This window comes from Canis lupus, chromosome 5 (genome assembly GCF_048164855.1).
Source record: "Canis lupus baileyi chromosome 5, mCanLup2.hap1, whole genome shotgun sequence".
Lineage (NCBI taxonomy): Eukaryota > Metazoa > Chordata > Mammalia > Carnivora > Canidae > Canis > Canis lupus.
In genome coordinates, this window is record NC_132842.1 from 85,209,616 (window position 1) to 85,231,084 (window position 21,469).

The 21,469-nt window shown below is 64.9% G+C and overlaps 1 protein-coding gene across 6 annotated transcripts; it reads right to left on the minus strand.

Moving 5' to 3' along the window:
• Positions 1-143: 143 nt before the first annotated feature.
• AGTRAP (angiotensin II receptor associated protein) lies at positions 144-13,059 on the minus strand. Of its 6 annotated transcripts, none has more exons than XM_072828384.1 (6): positions 12,936-12,977; positions 12,261-12,350; positions 6,184-6,218; positions 3,825-3,930; positions 2,926-3,100; positions 144-1,648 (listed from the first exon to the last, which is right to left on the minus strand). In XM_072828384.1, exons 1-6 carry the CDS (start codon positions 12,960-12,962, stop codon positions 1,533-1,535), a joined length of 549 nt encoding a protein of 182 aa, XP_072684485.1. In that variant the 5' UTR covers positions 12,963-12,977; the 3' UTR covers positions 144-1,532. The 6 variants fall into 6 exon arrangements, with proteins under 6 accessions (XP_072684485.1, XP_072684484.1, XP_072684488.1 ...); XM_072828383.1 differs by having other exon boundaries at positions 2,905-3,100; XM_072828387.1 differs by lacking the exon at positions 12,261-12,350 and having other exon boundaries at positions 12,936-13,059.
• Positions 13,060-21,469: the final 8,410 nt, after the last annotated feature.

Below are 21,469 nucleotides of genomic sequence, written 5' to 3' on the forward strand. Positions count from 1 at the left end.
GGTCCTCCCTTCTAGCCCACACTTCTCTAGTTCACCACCCACTCGCTCACGGAACGACACACGGGCTCGCTTGGCGGGTTTCAAGTTCATGCTAACACGTCGCAGGGGCCACTCTGCAATCTGCTCACACGGGGGGACCGACGTCAACAGAAACAGGTGTGGTTTATTCACACGCGCGGCCTGCTGAGCCACATCCACAGAGTGCACGTACCGCGGATTATCTATTCACCCGCCTGACGGTGAAGCTGCCCCCGCTCGGTGTCCCTGGGTGCCGAGTGCGGGTCCCTCCCCACAGGTCCCTTGTGGGGCTCCTGCCTCCTGACAGAGACTCCTGAGGTCTGTCCCCTGAGAGCAGGCTCCAGATTCAGCCCCGCAGCCCTGGCTCAGCAGCAGCAGGTCCTGAGCGCCCTCGGATGGATGGACACGGGGCGTGGGGGACGTGCCGGGGACAGGCAGGCCGGCCTGGGAGAGCACAGGCACTCGGTCCGGTCGACACAGGGTAGGAGCCTGGCTGTGGGACGCTCTGGGCGAGTGCTAGTCCCGTCCCCGCGACGGCCAGACACAGGGTCTGCCCAGAAGAGGTCACCCCCCACCTACGGACCCCACAGCACCCCAGGATCAAGGAGCAGCCCACCAACTGTGCCGCCATTTCGGGAGCTTTCCAAGGGCCGGGCACTGCACGCTTCCCCAGCATCACCACCCCGGCAGCATTATTAGCTCCTTTCCAGAAGACACTGAGGTCGGAGGCGTGAAGTCGCTCGAGGCACACGGCCAGAAGCGGCAGAGAGGGATTCAAGCCGGTACCCGAGCCCTCTGACTCAGACACACGGAGGCCGCTGACACCACGCAGCGCCCTCCACTGCTGGGCCTTCGCTGGGCCAACGCGGGGCGCAGCGTGGGCCGGGCTGCCCGTGAGGCCACGTCCTCCCACAGCAGACAGGCCAGCTGAGCCCCGGTTCCCTGCGGACTCAAAGGGGAAATCGCAGGCAGGTCCAGGCACGGCCCAGCTGGGGGTTATAGGCTCAAAGTGCACGTAGCCACGTGCCCCGACGCCAACGCCGGGCTTCAGGAAGGGCCGCCCGAGGCTGTGGTGGGTCCCAGGTGCTGCCCCCAAGCCCAAGGACCCCACGTGGCAAGCCACCAGGCAGTGAGCAGCACAGGACCCCCACCGCATGCCGGGCTGCTCCGGGGCTGAGTGCGACCCACAGGCAGTCGGAGGCCAGGAGCCACAGGTGGGGCCTGGCTCGGGCGAGGCTGGGACGGGGCTGCACGGGGCAGCTGCGGGAGGCAACGAGACCCCAGGTTCCCGGCCCCGGACCAGCGAAGGGAGAGGCGGCCGCAGGGAGCCTGGGACGGGTGAGCACTCAGGGCACCTGACGGGGGTTGGGGACAGGGGAACATAGTCCAAGACAGGGGCGTGGGGTCAGGAGCGTCTCTGGGATGCCACCCGCGGCGCAAGGGGGGTGATGCCGCTGGGCCATCTCCGGGCTCCACCACCCTCGCCCCTGCGCTGCGGCCAAAGCCGGCTGGCCTCAGTATCCTTGCGGGGAGTGGCCCCTGCCCTCTGAGCCTACAAAGGGGTCCGCGGGCACCTCTGGTGACTCAATCGTCTGGTAGTCACTGCGCTCCTGTGACGGCCCAAGGAAACCTGGGGGGTCACAGGGGAAAGAGAAAGACGAAGGGTGAGGACTCGGGACATTCCACTGAGCCCCAACCAAGATCCACCCCCGACCAGGAGGGCACTGAGACGCCAAGGGGGTGACAGTCCCCAGCTTTTGGCCGGTGCGCAGCTAGTCCTCCTGTAACCCTACAGAGCAGGTGTTCTTTTTATCTATCATCTATCTATTTATCTATCATCTATCTATCTATCTGTTTTATTTTATTTATTTTTTGAGCGGGTGCTCTTAACAGATGGGGAACCTGAGGCTCCAAGAGAGGGCCTGACTGCCCCTGAGCGCGGAGCCTGAAGCCGAGGGCATTACGCCAGGGCGGCGCGAGCCCGCAGCCAGTGCCCTGGCCACCCCGCGATGGCCTTCCCGGAGCAGCCCGCGCTCGGCGCTCTCTACTCTGGGCCCGCAGGGTCCTCCCCGCACAGTGGACACCACGTGACTCTGCAGAAGGCCCAGAGCTGGCACTCGCAGAGCCCAGGGTGCCAGGGGCGCGGACTCCGTGTGCCCATACTCTTCGCTCCCCTCCTGCCCTGCACACCGTCCTGTGACCCAGCACAAGTCCCAGGGGCTCTGGTCGCCCACTCCCTCATCTGTCCCACGGCAAGAACGTTCCTGACCGTCCCCAGCTGGGGGCCAGGCCAGGGCAATGCTGAGGCCACAGGCCGCTGCTGCCCAGATCCAGCTGCTCCCGCGGGCGGGTCGCGGGCCCATCGGGCCTCTCTCCTTGGGAGGGGACAGTGGAAGGCCACCGCCTACCCTCTCCCTGCCTCTGAGAGAAGGGACGGGAGAAGCATGGGAAGGAGAAGAGGAAAATGGGCCAGGCACCACGAGGAGGAGCGTGGGGGCACAGGCGGGCCAGGGACGTGGCCGGGACGCCCCCAGACAAAGCGCCCGCGGTTCCGTGCCCGCTGGCCGAGGCTCCGTGGCCCAGGCCAGCAGCTCCCGTCCCTTGGCCGCGGAGCCCGCATGTTGCTGGGGGGGGCTCTAGGCCCGGCGCCCCGCAGGAGCCTACCCCGCGGCATCCGAGCTCCGGCTGACACGGGGTCTGGGCCCGCCCCCAGCTCTGCCCGCAGCCTGTGCGCTGCGACACGGGAGCCTGCATTCCTGCTCCCCGGCATTCCGGGCCCCGCTCCCCGGCCCCACCCTCGGACCCCTCACCCCGGGGCCAGGCCCGCTCGCTGGGGCAGGGGCTGCGGGTCAGGCGGGACAGAGGGGCCGGGGGCGGCGGCCTCACCCGTATACAGCAGGTGCTCACCGCCGCGCTCCCGGTACATGTGGTAGACGAAGCAGCAGGACAGGGGCTTGAGCAGCAGGCTGAGGATGGCCATGCCCGCGCCGAAGCGCTGCGTGTCCGAGAAGCCCGTCCGCTGGTAGAAGACGCTGAGGTGGACGATGTCCAGGAAGACGGTGGCCGCCAAGCCGCCCAGAAACTGCAAGACAGAGGCACGCGGGCCTGTGCCGTCCGCTGCCACATGCGCCAGCCTGGGCGCTCCGTCCGCGCTCCCGTGGCCCCGGGCTGTGCTGGACGGCAGGTCGGGCCGCGGGCAGGAGCCGCGGGTGAGACGCCCGAACGAGGACGACAGGGTCGAGCGCAGGGTGGACCCGGGTCTGGGCCTAGCCCGTCACCACTCCCGCTCTTCCCTGTCCCTGAGGCCAGGATGGGGCACAAGACTCGGTTCCAGAACCTTTGGGATAGAAGGTCCCTCGGGTTCCCCAGTCCGTCTCTGCCAGGGGGAGCTCCTTCCTCCGCAGTCACCCTGACGGGCCCTCGGGGTGCAGTGGGGCTGGGGGAGCGCCTCCGGGACAGAGTTCAGCACGGCTGCATCTGCTCTGACCTCACGACGGAGACGAGCTCCCCGTTGGTGGGGCTCCCGGCCGCACCCCTTCCTGGGGAGGCGGGTTACTGGGCACGTGCTCCAGCGCCCCCGAGGAGCGGGACGCTGGGGCCCCTGGGGGACCCCACCCGTGCTTCTGTCGGGGCAGCCACAAGGGACTCCGGGCTCTCGGAGCCAGGCAGGCCGGGTGAGACACCTGGGAATCGGGGGCAGGTGGGGGCGTCAGGAAGAGACAGGATTGGGATAGGATGGGTGGGATGGGATGGGATGGGGGGCCACGGCCCCTCAGGCCGGTCACCTCCCACTTCCCCCGTCTCACCAGACTTATGGCATCGATGGAGTCCCGCTGAGCCACGGCCCACACGCCCACGGCCAGGACGGTGAAGTTGGCCCAGGGATAGGGCCCCGAGAACGTGATGCAGCCCCTGTGGGAAGAGGTCCCGTCAGGTGCCCACCCTGCAGGTGCCCCCCCTTCCCGAGGCCACTGCTCCGGGGTCCCGGGCCCCTGTGAAGAGGCCGGGGCGCTCGCTCTCCTCCCGCCCAGCTGGGCGCTGGAACCGGCAGCAAACCCCGTCGCCCTCGCTTCCCAAAGGGACCCCGCTCTGGCCCCCTCCAGCCACACGGCCCCCCACCCGCCAGGACCCGCCACCGGGGCCTCTCCCCGCGGGCCCCGGACGCCCACTCCTGCCCACCGGCCCTTCCCTCAACAGCAGCGACTAACGTCACCGGGTGCCGCCCCTCGTCTGCTGAGTCTCCCACAGCTTCCTGCCCACGTGCCATGAAACACAGACCCGCCCCGTGGCCCGAGGAGCCCCGTGACCCGAGGGGCCCCGTGACTCGCCGCCGGCCGCCTGCGTGCGCCGCCCTGAACGCGGGGCCTGCTGTGCCGCTTGAGGTTCGGCCCCGCGTGGACGCCGCGCCCTCGCCCTGACCGCCGGGTGTGACGCGCCCCCTCGGCTCTTCCTCACTCGGTGCCGCCCCGTGTGGTTCCCGGGGTGTCGTCACCGACTGCCGACCGACGCGTTTACCTCGGTGGTCGTCAACCCAGCGAAAATAGTAGTTAACCCAGAGCCCCCGGGGGCGCCTGGCCCCGTTTAGGCGCTTTACGTGAACTCAGGGATGCGCGTTTATGGTAACGACCCTAGAAAGCAGGGCGCGCAGTACCCTCGCTCTGAACAGGAGGAAGCCAGGGGCCTGGGCGGCTCGGCTGGGGAAGCATCTGCTTTGGGCTCAGGTCACGATCCCGGGGTCCTGGGAACGAGCCCCAGGTCAGGCTCCCTGCGGGGCACAGAGCCTGCTTCTCCCTCTCCCGCTCCCCCTGCTTGTGCTCACTCTGGGTCAAATAAATAAAATGTTTAAAAAAAAAAAATGAAGACGAGGAAGCTGGGCCACGGGGAGATGACGTGCCTCGGCCCAGGCCGCACAGCCCCCAGGTGCTGCGGCCGGGACGGGGGCTCAGGGGCCGCTGCAGAGGCCGCTCCAGCCACACTCGCCCCGGCCCGGGCCGCCCCTTCACAGCCTCGCGGGCCCTGGAGCGGCCCTAGGGAGCCGCGCAGCAGTTCAGAGCAGAAGGCGAGCGGCGCCGCAGCCTTAGAAGTCACCGGACTTCCTGGTCCTCAGGAGCGAGTGCGGCCCGACCACAACCCAAACCCCGGGAGTGTGACTGGGAAGTCCGCGTCCTGACCCTGCTTCCCGAGGTCATCCGCCGTGACCGTGTGCGACACTCGCAGCGTACTTGGGGGGCTGCCAGAGGCGCGGGAGCTCAACGGTTCCCAGCGCTGGCTGGACAGCGAGGTCGCCCCGGCAGCCCCACGGCGATCGTGGAGTCGCCCGCCACCCTCGGGCCCTCCTTGGCGGCAGGCCTCGGTGGCTGGATGGCACAACACGCCCCCCACCCCCAGCCCCATAGGGAGGGGTGTGCCGTCCTTACAGATGGAAACCGAGGCCCCAGGGGGCTGGACACTCGGTAAGGCCCTGCTCAGGCCCTGCTCAGATGCGTGTGAATCCTGAGTCGGCCGTCTCTGGGCAGGACTGCGATATGGGAAAAGGGGTCCAGCCCTGCGCCTCGGGTCGTGAGCATCTCCTTGACTCACCCACAGGTGCTCGGCCCGGTGGCTGCTCCCAGACACCCTCCATAAGCCATCGTGCCTATTAGTGTCTGGAGCTGTGCGTTCACCGCCCGGTGACCTTACACGGGTCAGTTATGCCCTCATCTTATGGGTGAGAGAACGACGCAGGGAGTCCCAATGACTGACCCGAGGTCACAGACACGAGGAGCTCTAGGCCCAGGGAGTCCAGCTGCCCACGAGACCAGCCCCCTGGCTTTAGCACCTCACGCCCTCCAGACACGAAGGCCTGGGGAGGAACCAGAGTCAGCCGAGCCCCAAAGGGCAGTGCCTGGAGGAGGGTCTGAGCCGTGCGGACTGCCCTGGGCCGGCCACCTCCCTGACGATGACGGCTTGAAGCCTCGACGGGGGGCAGGGATGGCAAAGGCCTTTGGAAGCCGCCTGCCCCTCAGACAGTCTTGGAACACGGGGGTGCTTGCTGATGACGTTCTAGACAGAGGGGCTGTTTAGTCTTAGACCTGGCCAGGAGACACGCGGGTAAGACCAGGGGACGCGTGGACAGGATCCCGGGAGATACGTGACCCAGGACCGGGCACCTGCGGAGTCACTCACCAGACGGTCAGCAGCCAGTGAACCAGCAGGATCATCTGTGGGAAGGAAGGAGAGAACTGAGTGAGACGCCCCCCGGGGCGGGGAGGCGGGGAGGCGGGGAGGCGGGGAGGGAGGCTTGTGGAGCCAGGAAACACAGGAAGCCCCTGCATAGGGCCTAACAAGCTTTGCAAACACCTGTTGAAATACAAAAACCCACCAGCCACACTGAGCGAACCAGGCTCAGGTGAAGGACGAGGAGCGAGGCCAGGCCCGGGCTGCCGCGTGCACTGGAGCAGCAGACGCCCACAGCCCCTCCTGCTCCCAGAGGCGGGGTGGGGGGGGCTCCTCGGGGGCACCTGGCAATCGGCTCTGGCGTCAGCGGACGCCTGGACCGGGAATGGCTGGGGTGGGGGGGTGCATGGGACTCCATCCACCGAGGCTGCTTTCTTGGCACAGCAGAGCTGGGGTACGGTGGGGGGCCACCTGCGTGCAAGGAGCGGGAGAGCACTGGGGGGCCGGGGGAAGAGCCAGGGGAGGGCGGCGGGGGGCCCGGGAGGAGCAGGCCTTGGGGCCTCAGCGGAGCATGGATTTTATCTGAAGTGCATGGAGGGAAGCCACCGAGGGCTTTGTGCAAGGAAGTAACTTGCTGCGGTTTAAGGAAACAAAACACAACCCCCGACTTTTTTCTAGATTTCTGCGCTATCCCGTCCCTTTCACCGTCCCGGATGTGTTTAAAATAACAGCCCTCTTCGTGGAACTTGTCTCCACTGCTGGTGAGGGCAAGGGCCCCGCTTGGAAGTGGAGGAGGAGGTGCAGATGCCATGGGGAGGGCAGGGTGCTGCCGGCGGCGGGCGGAGCTTCAGGAGGAGGGCGCTGGGTGCCAAGGGACAAGCAGGGCCCAGCCTGGCAAAGGGGAGGGGCAAGGTGTGCGAGAGCCACAGGTGGGAGCACAGACGGGGAGGCAGGAGCCAGAGCCCGGGCAAGGGGGCAGAGAGCAGACCTGGACCAGCAGGGGGCCAGGGCCCCCGGACCCCCACGGGGGCTTCCTCGGGGTCCCCGTGGTAGAGGGGGGCCTTGGAGGAGTCACTCAGGGGATTGGGGGGTCGGGCTGGGGGGGATGCCGAGAGCCCAGGAGGGGGCACACAGGGCGAGGCCATGCAGGGAACAGCCCAGGCTTCTGGACCCCGCAAAGGGCAGAAGGGCACGTGCTGGAAGGAGCCGTGGCCGTGGAGGGAAGAGCCCTGCGAGAAGAGCCCCGCTTGCTGCGCACCCAGCGGCGCCCAGCCCTCACGCGAGCCTTTGGAACAGATGCCACGATCGCTCCCCTTCTATGGACGGGAAAACCAGACTCAGGAAGCTGAGGCTGCCCCGGGCTCCCCGGACGGCGGGTGGTGGGCCTAGGGGTCAGCGGCGAGTGTGGCCCAGGCTCCCAGGGTCCAGGGGAGCTGCCTGAGCCGGTGGCGACCGCGCACACTCTCCGCAGGCGGGGGAGGTGGAATCGGGTCAGACGGCCGGGACGTCCCGCTGCACCCCGGGGCCCAGCGCCCGCCTCTGGGGAAGCCGCTCTGTCCAACCGGGGGGCCGGGGTGGCGCTCCGGGCATGTCCTGAGGGCCGCACACCCTCCATCCTGTGCGGGGAGCGGAGGAGCCATGTGCAGGGGAGGAGGCCGCGGCCCCTGACCGCCAGGCCTCTGGGGGCCCAGTGTGCTCCTTGCATTACAAAATGGGGACACCGAGGCAGAGGAGGCTGAGGTGCCAGGGTGTCCTCCCGAGAGGCTTACGAGACGTGACCAAATGGGGCTACGTGTCTCAGACATCTGGACTGTCGGCCGGCGCCCCTGGCATCTGCTTGGCACCTGCCTGGGGACCCAGCGGCGAGCGGGGCACACGTGGGGCTGGGCGGCCCTCCCAGAACCTCATGTGGCGGGAGACACCTGCTGAGTAGATCATCACCGCAGAGCGAGGGGTCCAACGAGACCGTCTTTTTTTTTTCTTTTTTGTTTTTTTTTAAAGATTTTATTTATTTATCCATGACAGATACAGAGAGATGCAGAGAGAGAGAGGCAGAGACACAGGCAGAGGGAGAAGCAGGCTCCGTGCAGGAGCCCGACGTGGGACTCGATCCCGGGACCCCAGGATCACACCCTGGGCTGAAGGCGGTGCTAAGCCACCAGCGGCTGCCCCAATGAGACCGTCTTTCCGAGGGAGATTCTAGTAAAGGAAGAGGAGCCTCCTGTACAAGGGGGGGTGCGGGGAGGTTACGAGGCCGGTGAGCGAGGCGGGCGTCAAGAAGAGACTTCGCGGGGCACCTGGGGGCTCAGCTGATTAAGGGGTCGGGTCACGATCCCAGGGTCCGGCCGGAGCCCGTGTCAGCTCCCAGGTCACTGGGGCGTCTGTGCCTCCCTCTCCCTCTGCCTGTGCTCTCTCCCTCTCCATCAAATAAACAAAATCTTAAAAAAAAAAAAAAAAAAAAAAAAAAGAGAGAGCATTTTAGGCAGAAGGGGCAGCACCTGCAAGGGCTCTGTGGCAGAAGGCAGCACGGAACACTCTGGAAACTGGAAAGACACCAAGGTGGCCGGACAGGAGACCGTGGAGGGCACACAGGAAGCGGGGGTGGGGGAGCTGGGGCTTGTGGGGAAGACTTCTGATCTTTATCTCAAGAGCCAACCACTGCCCCCCCAGTCTTGACAGGAAACCCTGCCCACAGGGGAGCCTGCCTCAAGGCCACAGCACGTGACCGGCCGCAGTGGTTCTGGCGTCCGCCTTTCCCACTAAGAGCGGACCCCGGGGAAGGAAGCACAGGGCAGGGGCTCCTATCACCACCTTCCGCCTAAGACTCAACACCTGAGCCTCCCCCCTCGTTGGCCTTTATTCCAGAACCGTCTCCATCTCCAGGCGCTCTGGTTCCCACCTCCAGACCGCGCACACGGCGGGGCTCCAGCACGGGGCGCTTCTGGGCCCCGCGGCGCCTGCGTGACGAAGGGAGGGTGAAGGGCTGAGACCCACAAGCCGGCGGGGACGCGAGCTGCCGGGGGCAATCGCGGTGTCACCTGCGAGACAAAGACTTTGCCAAGAGCTAGAAAGACCTGGAATACGCAGTGGGCCCCTGCCCGAAGCCCAAACCTCTGCCGTCTGTCTTGGGAAGAGAGCGACCCGGAACTGGGCCGCGGGGTGCCCTCCACGTGACATCACTTTCATTTTATAGTTAAGAAACTTGGCAGCTTTGGATCGTGTCTCAGCCCTCGGGAGGAGAAAGCCCCAGAACGCTACGTCTCCTCTCCCCAGGTGTCCCCATCTTTGTAAGAGGAGGGAGGGCACAGCCACGCAGGCCTGCAGAGGCCCGACGTCTGGGAGAGCTCCCAGCAGAAACCGAGCCACGTGGGTCAGCCCCTCCCGACCCACGAGGGCCCCCCGACTTGTCTCAGCACAAAGAGCCGTGTGCCGGCTGCTCTAGAGGTTTCTGGTAACCGGGGGGGACACCAGGGATCCCCAGGTACCGCCTGAGACCGGGGGAGGGAGGCACTGGGCTCTGACAACGCGCCTGGGCAAGAGCAGAGCCGGGGGCTCAGGACTCTTCACACAGTGCTCGGCCTGGGGGCTGCCCGGCTGTTCCCCAGGAGACTGGGGGCGGGGGGAGCCAGGGCAGCCGGGGTCGTGGGGTGCTGCCCTGGACGCCTGGGGTCCGGTCCGGGGGCCGCAGCCCTGGGTGTCTGTGCACTGGGTTCGTTCTCTGTGCAACAGAGGCCACCCTGTCCTCCCCATGTCCCAGTGCGGTGTCTCCTGTGCACAGACACGGTCCCGCAGGCACCGCGTGTCCACGCACTGACCATGGGTCCCCACGTGGCTCAGGCTTCCTGCACCACCCTAACGACACAGCTCCCGCCCCCGACCAGGACCGCTGCGTCTGCACTGCCCCGACCGAACATGCATGTGTGTGCGTGCATGTGCGTGCGTGTGTGTGTGTGTGCGCGTGCGCACCAACGCTCTTAACCCCGAGGCGGCGGGACATCCCGCGGCCCACACGGCGATGCTCAGATACACGGCGCTCGGTGCAGGCGTCTGAACGGCTCTCGGGTCTAATAAAAACGCAACGCCACCCCCCTCGTGGACCGCGGGATCGTCCTCTTGTCACCCCAGGACGGAGCGTTTATTCTGACCCTCTTCTTACGGGGAGGAAATGGACACTCCGGAGGGTAAGAGGCCCCGCGAGTCACACAGCTCGGGAGCCGCAGGTGTGCGCTGCGCCGCAGGGCCTGGAAGAGCAAGGGAAGGGCGGCGCAAGCAGGAGGCTGAGCCAGAAGGGCAGGCCAAGGGCAGGCCAAGGGCAGGCCAAGGGCAGGCCGGGGCCCGAGGGCAGGACCCAGCCCCGCGCTTGCCACACAGGGCCCAGGGCTGAACGGCGCGGGACGGGCCCACCTCCTAGGCAATCCGTTTGCATTAGTCCTGCGTAAAGGTCCAGCGGCCCGCGGACGGGGTGGCAGCCCCCAGGGTGGCCGGGCTGAGAGGCCCACGGCAGCACCCTCCCGCGGCGGCAGAGTCAGGCGGGGCTTCCCAGCCTGGCTCCGGGGGGCAGGAGCCGGCACCCCGGGCAACTCGCCGGGCCCTCGAACTGCTGTTTGCTCTTCCATAAAGTAGGGCCCATCATGCCCGTGTCGTGGGGTTGTTCTGTGGAGCCTGGGGCCCAGGGCGGTGGAGGGGGGCGTCAAACACAGGACACAGAGGGCACCTGGGGGGCTCAGCGGTGCAGCGTCTGTCTTTGGCCCAGGGCGTGACCCCGGAGTCCCGGGATTGAGTCCCACATCGGGCTCCCTGCAGGTGGCCTGCTTCTCCCTCTGCCTGTGTCTCTGCCTCTCTCTCTCTGTGTCTCTCATAAACAAATAGATAAAATCTTTAAAAAAACAAAAAACAAAAAACCACACAATAATAGCCTGCCAGGTGGTCAGCCCCGTGCATGGCCCTGCTCGCTACTACCATCAGGAAGTCGGCTCCCGAAGTCCTTAAGCGCGCACACTACCCTCCTGGACCCTCCTCCCACCCGCCTTTTCTGGAAAGATCTCCCAGACCGAAGCCTATTCCTTTCTAAGCCTGTTACAATGTCACGTCTCCGGCTCAGGACCTGCCTCACGGATGGGACTCGGTTAGGGACGGCCCTTTGTGTGAAGGGCCTGGGGCAGCTGTTGCTTTCGCCGGCACCACACTGGCCACTCTGGCTGGGCTGGGCACGACAGGCATTCAACCAGTTGCCGGAGAACGTAAGAAAGGAGGGGGTGCAGGCCCACAGGGGCGCATTTCCCCAGCCCCCTAGGGGACCTGACTTCAGAACATCCCACTGAAGTGCCTACAGAAAGGAGTCATCAGCCACCCCCACCCCCCCAGGATGCCCAGATTTAACGACACAAATACAGGACACTCAGTTTCGAATGTTGGTTAATAAACCCTCTGTCAGGGTGTCCCAGACCCTGCCTCGGATACACTTATGGCCAGGAAAGGACATGGCCTTGAAGTCTGACCCCAGTGGGCTCGAAGCCTGACTCTGCCACTTAATCCCTGTGAGACCCTGGCAGGTTACTCATTTGACCCGAGCTGAAGTTTGCTCACCTGTCAGGAAGGTGACAGTGTCAGCTTTCTCGGGAGGCGGCTGTGACCAAGTGAACAACCTGGCAAGCCACGGACGCTCCAGGAACGAGTTTCTGCAACTCTGTGCCTCAGCGGGTGCTCCCCTGGCAACGGCTTTAGGCGAATCTCACATCGGAGAAAAGGTAGCAGCGGGCGCGGACTCCTCACTGCCTGACGCCCCGCTGCCCCCACGGAGGTGAATATTGATTCCCCCGCCCCTCGGTTGCCCTCGGGGAACCTCACCGGCTGGAGGCTTCTGATTAGAGAAAAATCTGCCCCTGGGGAGTCGTAACACAGATGCCCCCCCAGTAACCCAAGCACGGATCTCGTGTCCTTTCCTGGTCCCCCATATCTCCCTTTCCATGCTGGACACCACGGGGGCTAAATGCTTTGTCACTGGTGAGTAAGAGGGCGTCCCTGGGTACAGCGTCAGAGGGGGCGACCCGGCACCCCGAATGGCAGGTCTGGGCCAAGCTCCCCACCTTCCTGGGTGGCCAATGCTGCCCGGGAGCTGCCCGGGAGCGGAGCCCATGGGGCCAGGGGCGGCGACAGAAAGAAGAAGCCGCTGGCATCTGGAGGGGCGGAGGACAGGCCACAGGAAATGAAGACACCCCAGGAAGCCTCGCAGCGTCTTCCTAGTGGCCCAGAGTTGAGGTTTTCTGCTTTTAAGTAACTTCTATCCGTTGTTCCGGTTCTTAGGAAATAAGGGCGCTGGAGCTACAGGCTTGGAAACGACGTGTCGGGGAACTGCGGGTTTTGTTAACCCGCTGACGCCCACAGGGACGAGGCGGGGCGGCTCCGGGCCTGCGGGCCGCGGGCGGGGTCGGGCGGGGTCGGGCGGGGTCAGCCGGGGTCCCCGAGCGCAGGTGTCCGCCCGGCCCGCGGGGGCTCTCGGCGCCCCTCCCGGCCTCCTGCAGGCCCAGGCGGGGTCGGCGGGGTCACCGGGGAAGGGCAACGCGCCGCCCGCCCGCCCCCCGCGGGCCCCTCCCCGGAGCCCTCGGCCGCGGCGGCCGCCTCCCCCTCGCAGCCGGGCCCTGCCCCGCTCGCCGTCCCCCGCCCAGCAGCCCTCGTGCCACCGCTCTGGGCCCGCAGCCTCACCCGCCGGGGACAGCGGCGCCCGCCCCGACCCCGCGCCACGCGGCCCCGCCCGCCGCCACCTTGAGGTTCACCGAGGGCAGCTCCATCCCGACGCGGCCCAGGGCACCTGCGCGGCCGCCGCGGCCGCTCCCGGGCTCCGACTCCCGCGACTAACTTGGCGGCCCCGCCCCTACGCCCGGCTCACCCCTCCCGCCCGCCCCTCCTGCCCCGCTCGCCCCGCCCCTACGCCCCGCTCGCCCGGCCCCTCCGCCGTCCGCCCCGCCCCTCCTGCCCCCGCTCGCCCCGCCCCTCCCGCCCCGCTCGCCCCGCCCCTCCGCCCCGCTCGCCCCGCCCCTCCGCCGTCCGCCCCGCCCCTCCAGCCCGCGCCGCTCACCCCTCCCGTCCCTCCTGCCCCGCTCGCCCCGCCCTCCTGCCCCGCTCGCTACGCCCCTCCGCCCCGCTCGCCCGGCCCCTCCTGCCCCGCTCACCCCTCCCGCCCCTCCTACCCCGCTCACCCCGCCCCTCCGCCCTCCGCCCCGCCCCTCCTGCCTCGCTCGCCCCTCCCGCCCTCCTGCCCTGCTCGCCCCGCCCCTCCGCCCTCCGCCCCGCCCCTCCTGCCCCGCTCACCCCTCCCGCCCCTCCTACCCCGCTCACCCCGCCCCTCCTGCCCCGCTCGCCCCTCCCGCCCTCCTGCCCCGCTCGCCCCGCCCCTCCTGCCCTGCTCGCCCCGCCCCGCCCCGCCCCCACCACGTGAGGCGCGTCACGTGGCCCAGCCCCCGGTCGCTAGGCGACGGCGTCGCGCCCTCCGGGTTCCCGCTCCGCCGCCTCCCGCGCAGGCCCGCAGAGGGCGCGTCGTCTTGCCCGGGGCGCGCCCCAGCAGGTGCACGGACGGCCGCCCTGCAGCCCAGACCGGGGGACCGTCCAGGGGCGGCGCTGATGCCTCCTCCCGAGGGCGCCCCCGCCTCCCCGCCCTCTCACCCCTCCCCGTCCCAGCCTCACCCGTAACCTGCCCCTCCGAGCCGTGCGGGGTTAGACGGACTCCTCCGTTGGTGACGACGGAAGCCTCTGGCCCTGGCTGGACCTGGTTCAAGACGGTTGGCGCAGGGGCATCGCCGTTAGGGGGACAGGGAGGGAGCCCGCCCCCGGGGCTCCAGGCCGCCTTGGGAACTACCAAGAGCAGCGGTCAAGGGCGGGGAGAGTCTCCCTACACCGAGCAACAGGATTCCAGCACCGAGACACCAAAGATCGGGGGTGGGGACGGTGCCCCGGGGGCAAAGCCGGGGATCCCCACTCAACTGAGTGCGATTCTTGCTAAAGCTGGATCCTGCGGCGCCCGCAAGGACAGGGGGACACAGGCCAGGCCTGGTCGGGAGGAGGGCTCGGAGGAGCCTAGCTAGAATAAGGTCGAGGAGAGCGTCTTTGCCGCGCACAAGGTCATTACCATACACTGGGGGGAGTCCCCTCAAGTCTCCTACCAAAAGCTGCAGGAAAACGTAGCTGGAAAACAGCAGAACATCTGTAGGACGCACCTGTCTCCAGAAGGGGGAGAGAACAGAAAGATTTTACCTAAACGCTGTCTGCCCCCTTGTAAGTGGGAAGAATTGCGGAAAGGAAGGGCGGGAACCGGCACCTCTCTTAGCGATTACCCTCTCCCCACCCCAAATAGGAGCATTGATTCCCACTCCCTCCCCTCACCCCTCCCCAGCCCACCCTTCACCGTAACCGGAGAACATTTTCATTTGGAGAACACCCGCTTTCCTGAGCGTCACTTGGGGTAGGGGTCCCCCCTCAGGGTGGGTCTGAGTGCTTGCTCCTGTTTCTAGGAGGGAGAAACCAGGTGGGAGGCTGCGAAACAGCCTGGGACTGGCCGTGGGGAGTGGGAGGGTCCGGAGAGCCTATCAAGACACACAGACTCTCTCCGGACACAAAGAAAGGGGGACTTTTTGCAGGGCCTCAGGGCTCACGGGCCTGCTTCGATGCTCCAGCCCAGGGGACAGAGCACCGCAGCACCTGCCACTGTGATCGAGAGCTGGGAAATGGCCACACACCGAGCTTGGTTTTTCCAGAGTCAGCACACAGGGGAACAGGTGTCTGTGTCCTGGCTTTGCCACTTACTGCTTGAACTTGGGCAAGTTGCTTTGCCTCCCTGTGCTTTCGTTTTTTCACAGTAAGATGAGGATAATAATGGTCACCTCCCTCACAGGGCTGTTAGGATTTGCTGATACAGAAAAAGCATTTAGAACAGCGCCTCGCAGGTAGTAAGCACTAAATGGTGGTGGTGTTTTTTTTTTTTTTATGAATTTACTTATTCATCAGAAACAGAGAGAGAGAGAGGCAGAGACACAGGCAGAGGGAGAAGCAGGCTCCATGCAGGGAGCCCGACGTGGGACTCGATCCTGAGTCTCCAGGATCACACCCTGGGCTGCAGGCGGTGCTAAACCGCTGAGCCATGGGGCCGCCTGCAGAAGGCGTTGTTAATGATTGGTTATGTGATATCTTAGAAGAGAGTAATTCCCAGGATCCCTGGGTGGCGCAGCGGTTTAGCACCTGCCTTTGGCCCAGGGCGTGATCCTGGAGACCTGGGATCGAATCCCACATCGGGCTCCCGGTGCATGGAGCCTGCTTCTGTGTGGCTATCATAAATAAATAAAAATTAAAAAAAAAAGAGTAATTCCCAAATAAATGGTGGATATTATAACATTATATTATTTATTAATTCTCTTTGTTAAAAAAGTTTTAATTTTATTATTTTAGAAGGATTTTATTTATTTGACAGAACAAGTACAAGCAGGGGGGGCAGCAGAAGGAGAGGGAGAAGCAGGCTCCCCACTGAGCCGAGACCCCCTCCGCCCCCGACGTGGGGCTCCATCCCGGGACCCTGGCATCATGATCTGAGCCGAAGGCAGATGCTTCGCCCACTGAGCCACCCAGGTGTCCCTATCAGTCCTCTTCTAGGAGCTAGTCCCCTTGCACCGCAGGTCCTCGCCGCGTTTCCTCCAAGCCTCTGGATGTGTAACGAGACCGCTGTCGCCTCAGAAGGAGCACAGTGCACCCCGAACAAGTCCCGGGAGTACGGGCGACATTAAGTACTTCATCGGTGGGAGGCAGTGTGAGACCCGCTCAGTCACAGTGACCCCGCGGTGTAGGTGTCATCCCCGCCCTTCGGTCCAGCAGGGCCACTGAGGTGAGGACGCGACAGGGTTTCCTGAGGCCCCGGTTGGTGGGCACCTGGCCTGGGCCCCGGAGCGCTGGCTCCCGCCCTACGTTCGGCCCCTCAGGCTAGAGCCTCTGTGTCCCGGAGACAGCGCCCAGGCTGGGCTGCGAAGGCTGGGGCGAGCGGGCAGCGGAGGGCACCAGGCGGGGCCATGCAGTGTCCCCGCGGCTCCCGCGGTCACCCTGCGTCTATCCTGGGCTGGCGGCCTGGGCGAGGGCCCGGCCTGGTGGCTGGACTTGGCGGGTCGCTCTGGGGCAACAGAGGAACGTGCCGGCTCTCCCAGGAGCCCGAGTTTCCACCCCAAGCCGCTCCTGATCCCCCGCAGAGTGGATCCCTGAGGCTTTGGGGTCGTGGCCTTGGCGAGCAGGCCGGGGGAACCGGGGCTCGTTTCCGCGCCCGCACCGGTCCTGTGTGCCGCGGCCAGGCCTTGCCTCTGCGCCTTCGACCCAGAAAGACGTGCAGGATGGATGCTTTCATCCGCTCACCCGCCCGGGCCGGTCACCCAACACCTATTTGGGAAAATATCCAGGAGCAGAAGGACCGGGTCACGTGGCCGGTGTCGAGTCACCTTTTTAAGAAATTGCCAGACCGCTGTCCCAGACGCCGGGGCACCCTATCCTATTTTCTTTGTAGCGCTTATCGACGTCTGAAGGTGTGGGCCTCTCGGGCTACCTGCGGGCTATTTCTTATCTGCCGCCCCCCCCCCCCCGTGTGCCACAGGGGGTCTCGCTCGGGGTGCTCGGCCGCCCACCTGGCGCGCAGCAGGCCCTGGGGGTGAACCGACCCACACACCAGCCGACACGTGCATGTGCACCGCTTCCTCCCATCACAGGACCTGGGCGACCTGCCACCCACCCCTCGGCCTGTGCTCAGGGTCCCGCTGGGAGTCAGGCTCTGCTGGGGGCGGCGGAGGGGCGGGCCTGGGGCGGTGGCCCTGCCTTTAGAAAGGCTCTTGGCTCTCTTTTCACATCTCACGTGGCGGGGCGGCCACTCCTGCTGTGTCACCGGAGAGGCTGTTGCCACTCGGATGACTTGGCCAAGGTCCCAGAGAGCAAAGCCTGCCTGGGGGCCAGGTAAGGAAAACGTGCCTTTGCCCTGTCTGCCCACGGACGCCGGGCACTTGGTGTCAGGCCCAAGCCCTTCCGCGGTCCCGGAGGTGAAGGGGGCTTGTGGAGCCGAGAACTCCCGCCGCAGCGACAAGTGCGTCCCGGAGAGCCACGGCGGCCGGTGGTAACGACTGGCTCTTAGCTTCCCTGCAGTTCCCTTGCGACGCGGGTACCCCAGGAGGTCACTCCCCGTGATGCAGGAAACAAAGACCGGAAAAATTAAATTTCCTTTCTACCTACAGCCCACGGACAAGTCCCGGACACGGGCAGACGGACCTTCCTCCGGGGACTCAGCTGCCTCACTGTCAACACTTTGCTGAGGGCACCGGGTGAGCTTAGCCCGACCCCCAGGAGCCTGAGAGTCTAACATATAGAGACTCCTTTGGAGGGGCCGCCGGGGGGCTCAGCGGGTGAGCATCTGCCTTCAGCTCGGGGCGTGGGACCCCGGGGTCCCGGGATCGAGTCCCGCATGGGGCTCCCTGCATGGAGCCTGCTTCTCCCTCTGCCTGTGTCTCTGCCTCTGTCTTTTTCATGAATAAATAAAATCCTTAAAAAAATTCCTTTGGTAATTTTTTAATTAAATCCTGCTGAATTTAATCCTGCTGATTAATAAATCAGCTGATTTATTAATAAATCCTGCTGAATGGAGGCACAGGGGCGACCCCTCTGATGGACAGAAGACCCCATCCTCCTTTTCCTATTAGAGACCTCTGCATTCTGGCCCACCCCCACCCCCCGCTGCCACTTTGCATCTGTCACTTAATCTCTCACCTAATCCCTCCAAATTTTTCTCTGCATCCTGACAATGAGGACAGTGATAATCAGTCCGGGGCACCGAATATGAAAAGGTTTCTGAAGCTCCTTCCCACTAAGGTCCTTTGGTTCTCAAGGCGCGGGAGGCCCACAGCTGTGATGCCGCCCAGCCACTCCCTTTCCGGAGCCGGCAAATCAAACTGGGAAGGAAAAGAGCCAAGAGCGTCACCGAAACACCGTCGTCGGAGTCACACGTGCCTGTCAGAAAGCAGGACCCTCCGCAAGATCCGAGAAAGGCCTGAACGCAGAGCTGTGGGCCCTGGTGGCACAGGGGCTGTTTCTGGGGTCTGACCTGAGACCTGTCCTCCAGGGTCTGTGTCAGCTAGTGTCCATCATGCAGGCTCTGTGTTTCTCGGCCTAAGGTCCGGGGTTAGGGAAGGCCTGGGGTCTGTGGGTCAGTGTTGGCCTTGGGATCTGCGCCTATGCTCTTCCTTTTTTTTCTAACATTTTATTTATTTATTCCTGAGAGACACAAAGAGGGGCAGAGACACAGGCAGAGGGAGAAGCAGGCTCCCTGCAGGGAGCCAGACGCAGGACTCGATCCCAGGACCCCCGGGGTCACGCCCTGGGTGGAAGGCAGATGCTCCACCCCTAAGCCCCCCAGACACCCCCGTGGCTGTGCTCTTCTTTCTCCTCCCGAGGGCCAGCTGCCGTGAGCAGACGGCCGGGCACGGGCAGGGGCTAAGGGCCCCGAGTGGAGCCCGGTAGGACTGGGGTCGGGTGGCTCTCTTGGGCTCCCAGCTTTCACTCGCTGTCCTTCAGCCCAGAGCCTGGTTGATGCCAAGACACCGGAAGCATCAAACACCACTGTGACTCGTCAGGACAGTCACCACGTCGCAGCACCGCTCACTCGGAGCCAGGAAGGGGACACGATCCTGGGGCAGCACGGGCCCAGAGGGAGTCGGGTTCTGCTACTTCTCCTTTCCCGGGTTTTCCAGAGGCGCCCGGACAAGGCTGGGAGGTGCGAGAGGCCTCCTCTCTAGAGGACGCTTTTGTTTTTATGATTGGTCAAAGCCAGGGGGGCCACTTCCAAAATATGTGTCCGAGTGACTCAGAATCCGGGCGTGTGGCAGCATCACGGCCGTCGTCCATGGGTCCCAGTCAGGTTCCTCGAAACCAGCCTTGAGCTTATTTTATTTTATTTTATTTTATTTTATTTTTATTTTATTTTATTTTATTTATTTAATTTTATTTATTTTATTTATTTTATTATTTATTTATTTTTCAGCCTTGAGCTTTAAAATGCAGCCCGTGATTCCCGGTGTCCCTGAGGCTTTGCCGCCTCGTCGGGGTGCCGTGATCCTCGCTGGCGGGAGCCCCATCCTGGCAAGGCCTCACCAGACCTGCCCCGTCCCTCCAGAGCCTGCGCTCACGTCAGGACCAGAGAACGCGTCAGAATGGCCCACGGGGCTCTCGGGTCCAGGTCTGCGGGCTCCGTGAGGTCTCACCTTCCTCTGCTGGGGGCGGGCAGCAGGGAGCCTGCGCCCGTGTGGGGGAGACAGAAGAATGGGGACGTGGGCGCTGGGGTCAGGCAGCCGGGCCCCTGAGAGGGACCTTGACCTGAGGGGCCTTTTGGGAGGCGGCCCAGGGGAGCCATGCCCTTCGGTTCTGGCCGCCCAGGGCTGGGGCCTGCCCAGCAGACCTCCTGTCCCCTACTGGCCCTGAGCAGCCTCGGTGGCCCTGGATGCACCGGGCAGCCCCCGTGACCTGGGGTGTGGGCGGGGTGGAGGGGGCGAGCGGGACAGGTGCCAGACTCCTAGTAGGTGCTCAGCAAACTCGTGGCACTTGAGAGGCAACGTGAGACGGGGGCACGTAATCGGGTCCCGGAGTCAGAGAGGCCCGGCTGGGGCCCCTGGTACCTGCTACTAACCAGCTGCACCGCTTTGGACAAGTGGCCTTTATCTCTCGGTGTGGTGTGTGCCCCGCTCTGGGAGGGCGGCTCCACCCATTTGCAGCTGCACAAGGGGAGGGTGCCCCCCACCCCCCGTGGGTGCAGCCCGGCAGATGAGCTCGCGTCCCGCTCTGCACACGCCCTGAGGCGAGGTCAAGGCCCAGCGTGGACAGACACCAGGACCGCGGTGCGCGGGGCTGGCCAGCCTGGCCCTCTGGACGGTCACCTGCGGGAGGGGCCCGGACGTCCTGCGTGGTCCCCTGGGCACAAAGACAGGTGTCAGGGTCCGCCATCACCGAGGAGCAGGAGGAGGGGCAAGGTCCATGATCCCACCTTCCCGCACCCCCCGCCCTGCAGGGTTTCCCGTCCCGACGTGAGGTGAGGACGTGTGTGTCCCCTCACATGACAGATGGTGGTCACTGCTGCCACCTGACGTGCAAGCTGACGAAGGACCGAGATAGCCCAGAACTTCAGGACGCACCAAACACAACTCTGCTGCGTGCCCGGGCGCTGTGATCCAGAGCTGGGCGCCGAGCTCCAGGAGCCCCCCCGTGACGAGTGGTGTTCGGTCTCGTGGCGGCCCAGCTGTAGCAGGTGAGGATTTAATCACAGGCTGACCTAGGCGCAGCCGAGACGGCGTCATCATCTACAAGCAATCGGCTTCAGGTGAAGGAGAACCCTGTGGGTGGGCCTCATCTCATCAGGTGAAGGCCCGAAATGCCAAAAACTGAGATCTCCGAGAAGAGAGGTGGTCGGTCTCGAGACTCGAATCAACGCCTGCGGGAGGTTCAGGCCCGCCCTGCGGATTGCCGGCCCTGCGCGAGTGTGAGCCGGTGCCGCAGAGTAGAGCGGCATAAATACAGTATAAATACACAGACGTGTAAAGATACGTAAATACAAATTCTAAAAAAAAAAAAAAAAACAAATTCTATTGGTTCTGCTTCTCTGGAGAACCCTGGCTGACACCCCAGGGCAGCTACCTGAGCCCCAAGGGCAGCACCCAGGCTGCCAGCAGGGAGCCGAGACCCCCGTGGCCGTGGGTTCACTTCAGTAACGCTCAGACCCTTATGAGCACAAACGGATCTGAGGGGTGTCTGGGGGGCTCAGCGGTGGAGCGTCTGCCTCCGGCTCAGGGCGTGACCCCGGGGTCCCAGGATCGAGTCCGGCATCGGGCTCCCGGCATGGAGCCTGCGTCTCCCTCTGCCTGTGTCTCTGCCTCTCTCTCTCTCTGTGTCTCTCGTGAATAAATAAATAAAATCTTGAAAAAATAAGGAAATGGATTTGAGTTGACGTCCCGGGACAGAGGGGTTTTTAAAAGCCTAGCGGAGTGTTCTGCGAGCACGCGCCCCGGAGTCAGCCGTACAGGCCTGGGGCTCAGCAAACTGCAGACCCCGGGCAGAGCCAGCGCGCTGCCCCTCCGTGTGAACGAGGATCACGGCTCACTCGTTGGCGCGTATCCGCCTTCAGCCTTGTCTGCGATGCTGAGCAGCAGGGCCACGGTGACGAGGACCCTGGAGCTCATATGAAGGGGGAGCTTCGGGCTCGACGCCCCAGCACCATCCCCAGCGCGAGGCTCACCAGGCGCCTGGG